The 13,739-nt window shown below is 57.7% G+C and overlaps 1 protein-coding gene across 15 annotated transcripts in view; it reads right to left on the bottom strand.

Moving 5' to 3' along the window:
* Positions 1-13,739, bottom strand: part of DYSF (dysferlin) — a 235,980-nt gene that overhangs the window by 112,717 nt on the left and 109,524 nt on the right. For 14 of the 15 annotated variants that reach the window (XM_061210962.1, XM_061210975.1, XM_061210972.1 and 11 more), the window contains 7 exons: positions 9,147-9,339; positions 6,931-7,086; positions 3,264-3,395; positions 3,013-3,179; positions 2,098-2,212; positions 1,704-1,809; positions 1,306-1,448 (listed from right to left, as the gene is read on the bottom strand). In XM_061210962.1, the coding sequence (XP_061066945.1) occupies positions 1,306-1,448; positions 1,704-1,809; positions 2,098-2,212; positions 3,013-3,179; positions 3,264-3,395; positions 6,931-7,086; positions 9,147-9,339 (1,012 nt within the window). The remainder of the gene's footprint in view (positions 1-1,305; positions 1,449-1,703; positions 1,810-2,097; positions 2,213-3,012; positions 3,180-3,263; positions 3,396-6,930; positions 7,087-9,146; positions 9,340-13,739) is intronic. The other variant, XM_061210963.1, reaches the window with a different exon arrangement.

Below are 13,739 nucleotides of genomic sequence, written 5' to 3'. Positions count from 1 at the left end.
CAGAGGCAAAATGAAGAGCCCATTTCCCAGCCCCAGGCTGTTTCTCCATGAGGCTAGGCCTACGTCAGTGTGGACAGACCCCCGCACTTCTTCTCAAGGGGTCCTTTCCCAGCCTGGGGGAGTCCCGGAAGCCCCTTCCCATCCACCTCGTGACCTGAGATGATCCTCAGGTCAGGCCCAGGCCATGAGCTCGGTGACAGTGCCAGTTCCGGAGGCCAGCTGCGTCCCTCTCCAGGAACGATGCTGGTGGTGAGGGAGCAGGCAAGGCACACAGCCTGGCAAGGCTTTGCCTCTGTCCCCTGGGTGCCCTCACAGGGAGAGTGGAGTCCGGTTCATGCCACCAGGAACAGCCTGCTGCCCAAAAGCCTTGCCTCTCCTGGGACCCAGTGACCTTCCTCTCTAGATTCACTGTGACCAAAGAGAGAGGAAGGGACTCGGGTCATGCCAAAGGCTATTCCCGGACTGGGGGGGCCTAGTTCTCGAGCCAAAATTCCAACGTGTGCTTGGGAAGGAAGGACGCAGGCCAAGAGGGTTCCAGGGAGGCAGGCCCTGAGGCTGTGCACGACACGGGCATCTGTGTGGCCCCAGGAGCAGGTACAGGCACTTGTGTGCTCATGCAAGCTCACTCTGCACCTGTCTGTGTCCCAAGAGTATATGGGCACGGCCGTGGGCATGTGTGCCCACACTGTGTACATGCCCTCTGGTAAATGCTGACCAAGCCCACCCAAGCCCCTTGACCAGCATCCCCCTTCTCCAGGGAACTGGCCGTGCTGGAGGGAACAGGCTCCCTCCAGCACGCCCCCAGCAACCCCCAGCCAATGACTGACAGCTAAGACCGTACACACCCCAGCCCCCTTGCCTGGTGAGGAGGATTCTGTGGTGCTCCAGGCTGAGCCCCTTCCCGAACCACAGCTCAAGCCAAAGCTGACTTTGCCTGAGACCACATCCTTGCTCCTGGCACCCCTGAGAGTACTGCCTCCATAAACTACGTGCAGCCGAGTCCCTGTCTCAGACTCTGCCCCTCGGACACCTAGCCATAGACACACTCTAGGTATGCCTTTGCACCTTCCAGGTGTGTGCGTGAATTCCAAGTGCATCCCCTGGCTTGGTCATGGGCATTTGGGTGTTTTCTGTCCGTGAGCATCTGTGTGAGTGCTGGGTGCAATCTGCGAGCATCTCGAGTGAGCCCGTGTGTCTTGTACATGTCCCCTGCACAGAGGTGTGCACCTGTGCCCAGCTGGCCTCCCCTCCCCAGGGCCTCACCCCTACCCACCCCCCCACCCCACCCCCACCGACTGGGCTCACCCTCTTCAGCACCTCCATCTGGCTGAGGTCCCTCCTGCGCAGGCGGACCCAGCGCCGCCGACGGTATGTGTAGTACATCTTCTCAGCAGGGACCCAGTGCCTCGGCTTCCGGTCCGGGGGGATGGTGATGCTGTACTCCCAGCCTGGGGGAGAGGTGCCCATCACTCACTGCCTGGCCATTCCCCATCTCTCTATTTGGGGTACGTTCACAGACTTTCAAGTGGCCACTGACTCCCAATTTGTAGTTTATAGCGAGGACTCACCCAGGAAGTCCCCCAGATGAAGTAGCCCAGTGAAGGCCAGAACCCCAGGCCCAAGGGGCCTGCACTCAACAGTGCCCCCCTCCGGCACGCCTCACGAGTCTGCCGGGTGCTCACTGGGCTCCACGTGCTGCCCACCTTGTTCATCAACGGCCCGATTGAGGTCCGTGGACCACTCTTCATCTTCCCACTTCCAGCCCAGCGGGCACTCGATGTCATCCTTGGGAAGCACCTTCTCCCCGTTCTAGGGTAACACAGGCCAGGTGAGCATGAGAAGAGACAGACGTGATCAGGGAAGATGAGAAGATGCAACCTGACAACACACATTCTAAAGCCCCAGGTGTGACTCGGGCTCAGTGTCCTACCCTTGCCAGACCTCACACACTGTCCCTCTGGAAACCAGGGCATGGATGCTGGGGATGTGGGAGCAGGGGAGAACATTCCTCTTCTTTCAGTCACAGGCCCCTCTTGGGCCCAAATGTCCAAGCCTCCAAGAAAGCAGAGCCCACCTGCCCCCAGAGCACCCCCTTACCACGTCCGTGTAGTTGTCGCTCATGTAGATCCACTGGCCTCCGGGGAGCCGGGTCTGGTTCTCAAACACCTCTTCCACGAAGCTCAGGTGGCCCGCGTCGGTGTCATGAAGCAGGCTGTGGGCGGGGGCGGGTCAGAGCCTCTGCCGAAGAGACCCCCGGCCGTCCAAAACCCCCAGCAGAGCACCCCAGAGCCTGGGCCAACCTTCCTGTGTCAGCCTCACCCCAACCAACAACAAAGAGAGATGAGGGGAGAGAGAGGAGGGGCAGCGAGTCAAGGGGAGACCCAGGGAGACACTTGCAGACAGAAGAGAAAGTCACCACCAAGATAAAGAAAGAGAAAGGGAAGCCAACTGAAGACGTCGAAAACCCAGTGGGTAGTTGAAGCTCAATAGATAGTTGTAGAAATGTAAAATGTTATCGAGCTATATACTTAAGATTTGAGTACCTGACTACAATATATGTTACTCTTCAATTTTTAAAAAGTTAAAAAAAAAAAAAAAAAAAACCAGTTGTTGAATATCAACCAAACTGGAAAAGAGAGGAGAAGGAGGTGGAGATGGCGATGCAGATGGAGAAGGACGAGGCTTTTCTGAGGGGCACTAAAGGAGGGATTAACACGCAGAGAAGGGAGCGGGCTTCCTGTGGTATCTTGGAGGAAAAGGCCGTAACCAGTGGACGCAAAGTCCACTGGAGGCCAGCTTCGGTTTAATCATAAAGGACTTTCCAATCATTAGAGCCCTTCCAGAAAAGAATGCTGCCTCGTGATCCCCCAGTCCCGGGAGAGTTCAAATGCAAGTCGCTGTGACCAGTGTAGGGGCAGTGGCAGTAGACAGAGGGATGAATAGAGCCGAGGCCCTTTCAGAGAAATGGCTGGGGCAGACGGGGTCCCCAAGCCCTCCCTGTCCACGACTCACGTCTTCTCTGGACACACAAACCAGTCTCCAGCCCAGGCCCAGCCAGCTGAGGGGCGGAAGCTGTCCTTGGGTAGCTTGATCTTGCCCGTGACGTCAGAAAATTTGGGGTAGGTGAGGCCTGTTGTGCCCCAGTTCCCGACCAGAGCCAGCTTGGTCTGGTTCTCATACTGGAGAGTGAGCAACAGAGAAGTGAGTGGGGCTGCGGTAGCTTTGGGGCCGGGGGTAGGGTGGGCAGGCAGTCAGGCACTCACGGTTTCAGCAAAGACGGAGAGCTTGCCCTCAGCAAACTGGTTGAACTCCTTTTCATCCACAGAGAGCCCGAACCAGAGCCTGACCCGAATCTGCACTGGCATCCGGGCTCCGGGCACCCCCTCCATTGGATACTGGGTAGCAGAGAAGGAGAGAAACCCACAATCCCCTTCAGGGTCAGTATGTCCCGACTTGGGGGAGCCTCCAGGCCTGAGCATACCAGCCTGACACCCCGTCAGGTATGTGCTCTGTTGGAGGACTTATCAGAATTTCATGGAAGAGGGGTGTATGACTAAGAAACCCCCCCACCGGCCAAGATTCCTTCCCATCAAAGGAGAAGACTGCATCCTCCCCATCTAGATGCTCTCTGCAGAGACGAGCCATGTCTAGACCAGGAGCCCCCATTCTCCCCTCTCCCACCACATCCCCATTTCTGTTCTCTTCTAGAATAGCATTCATTGTCCAATGGAACTTTCTGCTACAGTGGAAATGGTTTATATCTGCACAGTCCAATGCACTAACCCCATGTGGCAGTTGAGCCCTTAAAATGTAGCTGGTGTGACTGAGAAACTACATTTTTAGTTTTATTTAAGTTTAATTAATTTAAATTTAAATAACCACATACGGCTATCATATTGGATGGTGCAGTTCTAGAACATGTCTTTATAAGAGATAGAAAGGTCTGGGCTTCCCTGGTGGCGCAGTGGTTAAGAATCCACCTGCCAATGCAGGGGACACGGGTTCGAGCCCTGGTCCAGGAAGATCCCACATGCCGCGGAGCAACAAAGCCCGTGCACCACAACTACTGAGCCTGCGCTCTAGAGCCCACGAGCCACAATTACTGAAGCCTGTGCACCTAGAGCCTGTGCTCCGCAACAACAGAAGCCACTGCAATGAGAAGCCCGCGCACCGCAATGAAGAGTAGCCCCTGCTCACCGCAACTAAAGAAAGCCCGCGCGCAGCAACGAAGACCTAAGGCAGCCAAACATAAATTAATTATTTTTCTAAAAAAAAGAGAGATAGAAAGGTCTGAAAGGGGAGGAGGTTAAAGCCTCTCCCTTCATTTTCAGTTTTGTTTTTTTTTCCTTTGGTGGGGTGGGGGTTGGCTGGATGTTAGTGTATCATATGATATCCCTACCCTTTTAAGTGCTTATCAGCCTGTTAACCACTATTCACTGGTCTTCAACTGCTTTTTATCCTGAAACTTTCAGAAGCTCTGCCAAAATGGAATAACCACAACAACCCAACATAAAAAATTTATTCTCCACAACTGCTTCACCATTTGACTGAAATCAAGGGTCAGATATGGCCTGAAGAGCAGAAGTGCCTCACTTTTAGAATAACACACAGTCCCTTAGAGGAAGTAATACATTAACTACCCAGGCTTCATGTGTGTGAGCTTAGAGGAGTGTCTCCTCTGGGACATGGAGCTGAATGAGACGAGAAAGTCTTGGTGGGTTCAGAGGAGGAAAGGGAGGCTGAGGTAAGGGCTCTCTAACTGGTAGAGGAGGCCTGGATCCCCGGAGGGAGAGCCCAGGCCGGGTAAGAGGATCAGCAAGGGGTGTCATGGCAAGGCATCAACAGTCTCACCCTTCATCCAGCCTCTCTGCCTTTGCTTCATCCTCGGTGAAGCCTGGAGGAGCCCCTGACCCCAAGTGTCACCCCCATGAAACCTCCCCATGACTGTTCACTTCAGTGTCATCTCTCCTGGGGTGGTTAGCAGCCTTTTCCCCTCCAAACCACCAGCCCCAGGGAGATGGCAGGAATGCCTGACCCCTCCTTCTCCCTCCGCCCCCAGTCTCTCCCCTGCCCTCCCCCAGACAGGGCCAGCCTGCTGGACCCAAAATAGCAACAGCAAATAAAGAAATGTCTAGTTTGGGGCTCCTCTCCCTCTCTGCTGGTGCTCATTTTTTCCAACTTTGGTTTAAGTTAAGAAACACCAATGTTTTCTTGGTCTCTGCTTGCTGCCAACATTTTTGTAGAGCTTGCTCAGGAGCTACTGGCGGGGCTCATAAACTCAGTGGGGAAGACTTCGAGAAACAATCCTATACCTTTTTTTTTTTCCTTGCTTGGGATCAGGGAAATTTTTCAGTTTGCATTTCCCCGAGGCTGCAGGGACAAGAGGTCAGAGACTGATCCCGTTCACGGGCACCCACCGAGCCCACTCCTGCAGCCCCACCTCCACTGTAGCCTGACAGCCCTCCCTACTTAACCCCATTCAGATGTGGCCGCTCCTTGACTTCCTTTCCCATCTGCCCTACCAGGCAAGGAGCTGGCTTGGGAGGGAGGAAAGCAGCATGCTAGGAGGTTAGGATCTCACAAGGAACATGCCCGAGGTGGGAGGGGCAGCCCGCTGCCTGACACCCCCGCCCTCTTTCTAGGCAAAGCGGGCTCTCCTCTGAAGTACCAACGACCAAACGCAGATATCTGATCATCCCTGGCCCTGCGCTGGCCTCCAGTCATGGTGCTGGTAGAGCCTCCTCTCCCCAGGGGGCAAAGGAGCTCACCAGAAGGAAAAAGGGAGAAGAGGAGAAAAAAACTGATATTCATTGATCACCTAGTTCCAGCCAGACCCTTGACCTGTGTTACCTAATTCCATCCTCAAAATTGTGATCAGGGCAGCCTGATCTTTGTTTTATAGGTGGGAAAACAGCATTCAGAGAGGTTAGACAATCTGCCCAAGACCACACAGGATTCCAGCCAGCCCTGCAACCTATCCACATGCTCCGGGCCTTTGAAACCTGTCTCCTCTGCCCACCTCAGGGGGCAGCAAGAATGACTGGTCAGGGTACGAATGGGTCGACCAATAGCCACTCAGAGGTTCGAGGCTAAGGTTAGTCCACAGTGACTTCACGGAAGAGGTGAGATGGAAGGAGGTCCTGGTGTGGATGGGAAGAGAGACGTGGGGAGGGAGGGTTGAAGGCCAGGCGGTTTACGATGCCAGCAGAGCCATCTGGAGTCAGCCATGCGTGGTGAGGGACGGCCCTCCCCACGGGACGCTCCCCTGGGCCGCGACAGCCACAGCTCAGATTTCCCCGAATTGTGTCCCAACCAAGCAGCCTGTGTCCCCACATGAACCCAGAGAGGAGGACGGGGGCCTCCAGGCACCTGCTCACTTCCCTGTTACCCACCCCCAAGGCTGAGAGAAGATGGCGAGAGGACAAAGGGCAGGAGAGGTGGGGCGGGGTGACTGGAGGGACAGATTACCTGCTCCCAGACCTCTGATGGAGCAGAGCCATAGGCACAGCCAGTGCCCAGACCCCAGCCTTCCCCCGGGGAGGAACCTGAAGCCAAACCCTCGGGACGGGGCAGGGGGGAGGCAAGTCTGTGCCCGGGCTCCTACAGGCTGGCGGTGGGAGCTGAGGGCTGAGGCCCCCCACCAGGGAGCTGGCTGGAGGGGAGCACAGCCTCGGGAGTCAGCCCCTCCTTCGTTCCCAGCACCCCTGGTTCCAATTCTCACCTGCTCCCTTTCCAGACCAGGTGCATGGGGTCTAGGGACTTTGTGGGGAGAGGGGAGAAGGGAAGTCTTTTTATGCAAGCCCTCGGTCCCTTCCAAGAGCAGAGTCTAAAAACTCGGAGTCTGACAGAGAACAGGAGGGGAAACAGAAGGGGCGCGGACCACCCTGGGGGTGAGAAAGTATGACCATGACTTAAGGAGAAACAACCCACTTTCAGAAATATCGTCTGCAGCTTTCCACAATTCTTGCCACAGTAGCTGGTACCCCGTCGGGAGAAGAGGACCTCATGGGCGGGCACCCGCTGGTACGCCACCCGCTTGTCACCCTGCAGCATCCAGATGACGATGTCAGGCAGGCTGTTCTGGGGCTGGAGAGAGGGTGGCAGTCAGGGTAGAGATGGTACCGCCCAGCCCGCACCCTCAGCCCCCTCTCCCCAGGCCTCTCCTCCCAGCTCCCACCTGCAGCCGCCCCCTTGACCTCCCAGGGCTGGTGGGGCACCTCTGTCTTCAGCAGCTCTGAGCCCCCAGGGATAGGGCGCCAGGCTGCCCCCGGCTCACACGAGGAGCCCGCCAGGAATTCACTAAGCTGCGTTCACGTTTTCTAGGAAGAGACACTCCTGCCTGGAGCCCCAAGTTCTTAGATCCCCTCCACTGGGGGGCGTAGATAGAGGCTCCTGGTGGGGAGACATCGGAGGATCTGATTTGACCCTAGAGATGACATTACACTTAACGTGTCACCCCCTTCCTCACCCCTGAGAGCAGAAGCGAATCCACAGAAGGGGTCCGCCTTCCCAGAGGACACACGATCCCTCCTCCCTCTAACAGCGGGGACCCTGGGGGTCTGGCCCTTTTCTGGGCCTGCTGACACTGCGCTCTGAAAATGGTGACTAGCCCAGACTGCAGGGCCCTTGAGCCCCTCCGAGCCTCTAGGCGTGAAAACTGCTCCCAGCTGCCACACTCAGGAGAGGCGGCCATTTGGCTAAGTCCATCTGCCCCCAAGGCTGCTGAGCGGTGTGGTCAGCGGGGCGGGGCTGGGTCTCGAAGCCAGGCTCCTGCTGAGAGCTGATGGCTGGCACCCTCCCTCAACACCTCCTAGGCTGTGTCGCTTCATCCCTACAGCAAGCCCAGAGGCAGGCACAGGTGAGGAAATTCAGGCTCAAAGAAGTTAGGAACCAGGGTTTTCTGATTCCAAGTGTATGTTTCTAACCATGATACCAAGGGTTCTCAAAGTGTGGTCCCCAGAGCAGCCGCAGCACCACCTGGAAACTCACTGGAAATGCAGATTCTCAGGCCCCGTCCCAGTCATGCGGGATCAGGTGGGGCTTGTACCCTGTTTTAACAAGCCCTTCGGGGGATTCTGACGCACACTCCAATTTGAGGAAGGCTCTCTCCAGTTTCCCTCACAGTCCATACCACCCGTTTCACCTTAACCACTCCCAGCCATAACACAATCTGCATGAGAGCTCCGGGGTCTGGGCCAAGACGTGGAAGGCAGCCTGTGACCCGCCCAAGGGGATGGTCCACAGCCACTGCCAGGGGTCGTCCTGGGGCTGAGCAACACAGTGGCCCCCAGGTAACCGGCCACATGTCCAAGGCCCCGCTTGGGGACGAGCCAAAGCTGACTCTCAGGGACCAACGTTTCAGGCTGCTTCCCCTCCTGAGCACCCCTTCCACCTCCTGGACTCCCTTCTCCCCTTCAACAAGTCGCTCCTCCAGAAGCCACTCGCAGGCCCTGCCCTTCTCTGCACACTCCTTCTGGGGAGATCCTTCCTCACCATCCCTCTCCCTGGGGGTCTCAGGTGGCTCTGGCCAGGGTGGGCAGCAGCTGTGTCCACCTGTGACATATGAGCAGACCTTTCTCCTCATTCTGGACAAATCTGCGGCCTGCCTGCTTTCCTGCAGAGCTGGATGGGGCCAGAGGGGTCAGGGTGTAGATGCAGAGTTACTGCAGGTGCAGCCTCCTCAGGCCTGGGGCTCAGGGGCATCCAGGAGGGCAGGAAACACAGGGTCCCATGAGAGGCAGGTTTGAGGCCAGGGGTAGACAGGTTGGTGGGGAGAAGGAGTTGGGTCCCTGGGGGAGCAGCCCCTGGCACTGAACCTAGAGCCGGGAGCCCTGGATTCTGGTCCCAGCTCTGTCTCTGACGTACTTTGGCAGCATTTATTAAGCACATTTATCGAGCACATTTGGGGGCATTTATCGAGCACCTACTAAATGCCAGGCTCTGCTGGGCCCTACAACACCCAGTATCCCATTGCATCCTCTGGCCTCCTTCTGTGAATGGGGACACGGAGGCTCAGAGAGGTTAAGTCACCTGCCCAAGGTTACCCAGCAATGGAGCCAGTGTGGATCATGGTCCAGACATTCCCCACGTCCCTCCCAGTTCTGACACTCCAGGCAGGAAAGAAGGCACCTCTCAGGGTCAGCTACCTCATCTGCCAGGGCACGGAGACGCAGGAGCCAGTCCTCAGCCTGCTCCAGGGCGGTGGGGAGTTCACTGTGGCCGAGCTTCAGGGCTTGGGCCGCCTCAATGATCTGGCTCAGGTGACGGGTGCGCAGGCAGTACAGGTAGTGGTCCAGGTGAGTGGCGGAGGGCGTCTCTTGGACATTACCCAGGGGTTGGCTGTGACGGACAGACAGACGGCATGTGCCTGACGAGCAGGAGCCCGGCGCTCGCCCAGGCCCAGGTGCAAGCAAGCACGTACACACGTGTGCACAAGCCCCCCCAACGGGCCTCACACCCTCAGCCTGCCTGCTGGCTGTGGCGTGTGCCCTGGGTGCCTCCTCCAGCCATCTCCTCCAGGAAACCTGCTGCAGCCACACTGGCCAGTATGCCTCCTGCTCTGAAGCGCCCCAGCCCTTTATTCTGGGGCTGCCTGTCTGGAACCTATCCTCAAGCCTCCAGTCGTGTCAGTCCCCTCTGCCCACCTGACTGCACGTCCCCAGAGGCCCAGTGGGTCCCTCCCTGCCCCTGGCGCCCTCCTAGAGCAGAGGCGCAAGTACTAAGTTGCCTTTGGCTGAAGCGAATCCATTCTGTTGTACGCACACGTTCTTCAAGAAGGAAATTTATGGACCCCTGACAAGCCACTGCAGACGCTGTGGGGAGGCCGACAGCCAGCAGTACAGATGTGTCGACCCAGGGCGGCCGCACAACACCCCTCCCAGAACCCTCTGCTTTGGGAAGCCTCTGGAGAGGAGCTGGGGGTACACGCAGTCCCAGAAACACAGCCTTAGGCCTCCAGTCGGGGGGTTGGGCTTAAACTCAACCTCATTTAGAGGCGAAGAACTCTGACCACCCCCATCCAAAAGATGGGCTCCCTCTCCGGGCTCCCTAAAAGCCCTTTATGTGGCTCCCCCTGGCCATACGAAGCCCCGGGGTCAGTGAGTGCACACGCAAGGGTCACACAGGATGGAGTGGGGTGGGTGGGGGCGTCTGTGTTCTTCCTCACCAGGCAGGACCCTCTAGATCATGCCTGCTGGAGGGTAGGGGGGCTGCCCCCCCCGCCCCCCGCTAAGCCCCTGACTCCCAAACAGGACATCAGTCAGGCCCGCTCGCTCACCACATCTGCTGCCCCACCTCACGCTCCCCGCCCCACAGTGTCTCGGCTCCCGGCTCCCGGCTGATTTATTTTTCTGCCAATTTCCCCAAGCTATGCAGAACCAATTACCGCCGAGTGCAGCGGCACCGCCGCCGCCAGATACACCACTCTGGCAGGCCCTCGGCGCACTACATTTTTCCTGTTATTTTTTTTAATTGAATTTTTAGGGTGGGGGGAGCAGTACGCAAACTCCATCTCGGGAAACTTAAGCCCCGGGGCCTGTCTCAGGTCACGTATTGCACACCCCGTAGTAATATAATATTTACTGCTCCGAGGGTGCCTCGGATGGGGCTGCCCCAGGCCAGGAGAGGGGCGGCCTCCATCCCCAGCCCACTCGAACGCGGCGGAGGGGCATGTTCGGTGGGTGAAGGGGGGCCTGGGCCAGAGTCCTGGGCTGGGCCTGCTGGGAAGGGGGCGTGAGTGGGCCCTGAGGGTGGGGGCAGGCGGGTCTGGAGTCGGATATGGGGAGGCAAGCCAACCAGGGTGATTTATGCTCCCGGCCTGGGTCGGGAGCCGAGAGGGACTGCCATGCAGACCACCAGAGGGAGACGTTCATGGAGGCTACCAGCCCAGCCAAGACTCCCCAAGAAACAGCCGGGACCCGTAACTGCCACAAACAAGATGTCTCAGCCCTTTCTTGCCCCAAAAAGCCCAAAACAGGGTACAGAAAGAAAGGGAGACCTGGGAGAGGAGGCTGGATGACACTGCCCCAACCCCAAGCAGGGGCAGTCGCCCTGCCAACCCTGGCTGACTTGGAAATGGCAGGCGGGCCCCGGGCAGGGCTCAGCATAGGCTGGGAGCAGAGCTGGGCTGCTCACCAGGTTGCTGCCTGCCCCTGCGGTGAGTGGGTGCCTTTATCAGGGACAGCCACCTGGGAGCGGACAGTGTCCAGCCTGAAAGATAAACTGGCTGCTGGCTCATTCATTTCACTCCCCACGAGCAACAGCTCTGCTGGTCCTGGCTGGAGGCTGGGTCCAGGGATGAGACCCAGCCCTGCCCTCAGGGAGCCCCTGGAACAGACAAGCAAGCAAGCTAGATCCCCCTGAGCAGCCTCAGAGTCTGGAGTCCTTCCTGGAGGAAGTGGCCTCAAGCTGCACTGGCAGGGCCAGCGGGAGCTAGTGAGGCCAAGAAGAGCAGGAAGGGCGTTCTGGCCAAAGGAACAGTATGTGCACAAGACAAAGGCTCAGAGACACGTGGGAGTTGGTTAGAGGGAGGTGGGGTGGGGGGGTTGAGCCAGCACAGAGGCTCCAAAGGGCTAGAGGGTAAGACTGCTGAGGTCCAGAAGGCAGGCAGTGGGGACAGAGAGGCCCATCCATCAGAGGAGAGCTGCAGCTTTTCCTAAAGGCAACAGGAGCCACCGCAGGGCTGAAGTTGAAGTGGCACGGCACAGTTTTAGGAAGATCACAAAGAATGAATTGGATGTGCTGGTGGACACCCAGGTGGAGATGTGCAGCTGGCAGTTGGGTCCATGGGTTGAGAGGTGAGAGGAGAAGGCTGAGCCGGAAGAAAAGAGTGGGCACCCTTGGCCACGGGGAGAGGGGCTCCCAGGGAGATGAGGCAGGAAGGGGTCTGACCAAATGAAGGACACTGATGGTGGATGTTGGGCAGGGGCTGGCTGGAGGAATGGGTGACAGCCAGGTCATCTATGGCAAGCTGGCTCACGTCCCCCATGCCCAGCTGCCCTGCTATCAGCTGTGACGCTCAGCACAGAGCCGGCCAGGGGCGGGGGTAGAAGCTCTCTTGCTGCGGCCCCAGGGCTATTAGTGGCCTCAGGTGGTGCCAAAGGAACTGGTCCTGAGGCCCAGCGTTCTCCCCAGAGAGCCATGCATGCACTCCTGAGGGGACGGGACCCTCCTCACAAGCCCTTGACCTGGGACCCGGGCTCCCCAGGAGGGCCCTGGCCACCGTCTACCCCCAGGAGAATGATTCAAGGGGACCAGGCTTTGGCATAAGCATTTTTAGCCAAGTCCACCAAGAACAGAGCCCTGAGAGAGCGGAGTGACAGCCCAGGACTTGGGACCCACCCATCTCAGATGTTTCAGGCACCGCAGACCTGCCAAGGCCCACACCACGCATGAGTCACAAGGAGAGTGCAGTGAACCGAGAGCCAGGGCCCACCCTCTGCACCCGAGGCTGTCAGACCAGGCAGTGGGGCACAGCCAGTCATTCTGCAGCCCTCCCTGCTGACCGCACCCCTGTGTGCCCCTCTAGCCTCGCTCTGACCTCTGACCTCCAGACCACAGATGCCCACAGGCACCTGCCACTCAACATGGCCAGCCCTGAACTCCTCATCCTCCCCCAAACCTGCTTTTCTCCCGCTGACTCCCTCCAGAAGAGGCTCTGCTCTCCACCCACCTGCTCTGGCCAGAGCCAGGGAATCATTCCAGACCTTCCTTGGGCCCTCACTCTCCATCCACCATCAAAGCCTGTCTAGTACAGAGCAGCACAGCGAGGGGGCTCAGCCCCTTCCTAGAGGCATGAATCTGGGCAATTCACCTCTCCATGCCTCAGTTTCCTCATCTGTAAAATGTGGATCATTCTACTTCCTACCTCATGAGATTTTTATGATTAGCTAATACAGGTGAAATTCTCAGAACAGCACCTGGCACAGAAAGTGCTCCTTATGAGGCTGTTACCACCATGATGCCTCCCGAAGAGTCCACGCTGCCCTCTGCTTCTCTCACCCCATGTCCCCATGTCGCTGCCCTTTGCTTCTCTCACCCCACGTCCCCGCGTCCCTGCCTTGGGTGAAGCCTTCGTCCAGTCGCCCCTCATCACCACCCCCAGCCCACCTCTTACTCTGCAGCAGGAGTGAGCGTCTGAATCCCGGGAATCCCTGCGCCCCAACAGCCCCCAGGGCTGAGCTTGCCTTAGCAAACCCTGGAGGTCTGTCGCCTCTGGACTGCAGCTTCCCTTGCAGCCCCAGGAGGCAGCAGGCATTTTGGGCTCCTGCGCCTGTGCCTGGCAGTCCGCTCCCCAAAGGCTGACTCCTTCCCCTCCAGAGTTCACGTAGGGCGTCCCCTCCTCCAGGAAGCGTCTCTGATTTTGATTTGAGTAAGATGCACCTGCTCTGAGCTACTAGAGCACATGCCTCAAGCCCCCAACACACTTTCCTTCATTTGCTCACTTCTGCCTCATCACCCCCAGGAGGGCTTGAGGCAGGGTCATTTCTGATAAAGGTGCACTTCCCAACTGGGGTACAAAGGACCAGAGGGGCACTGTGGCAGGCAGCCACGGTCACGGATTCCTGATTCGCAGCATGAAGGCATTTCTCATGCATTCCCGACAGGGGCTGGGACGATAAGATTTAGAGGGGGCATAGAATACATTTGCATATATTTACACTTAATCCCATAGAAAGTAGAAAGATGGCTGTTTATTATTAAGTCCATTTAATAGCTGGGAAAACTGAGGTCCAGAGAAG

This window comes from Eubalaena glacialis, chromosome 14 (genome assembly GCF_028564815.1).
Source record: "Eubalaena glacialis isolate mEubGla1 chromosome 14, mEubGla1.1.hap2.+ XY, whole genome shotgun sequence".
NCBI lineage: Eukaryota > Metazoa > Chordata > Mammalia > Artiodactyla > Balaenidae > Eubalaena > Eubalaena glacialis.
Note: the sequence above shows the minus strand (reverse complement) of the source record. Positions and strands in the feature narration are given on the sequence as shown.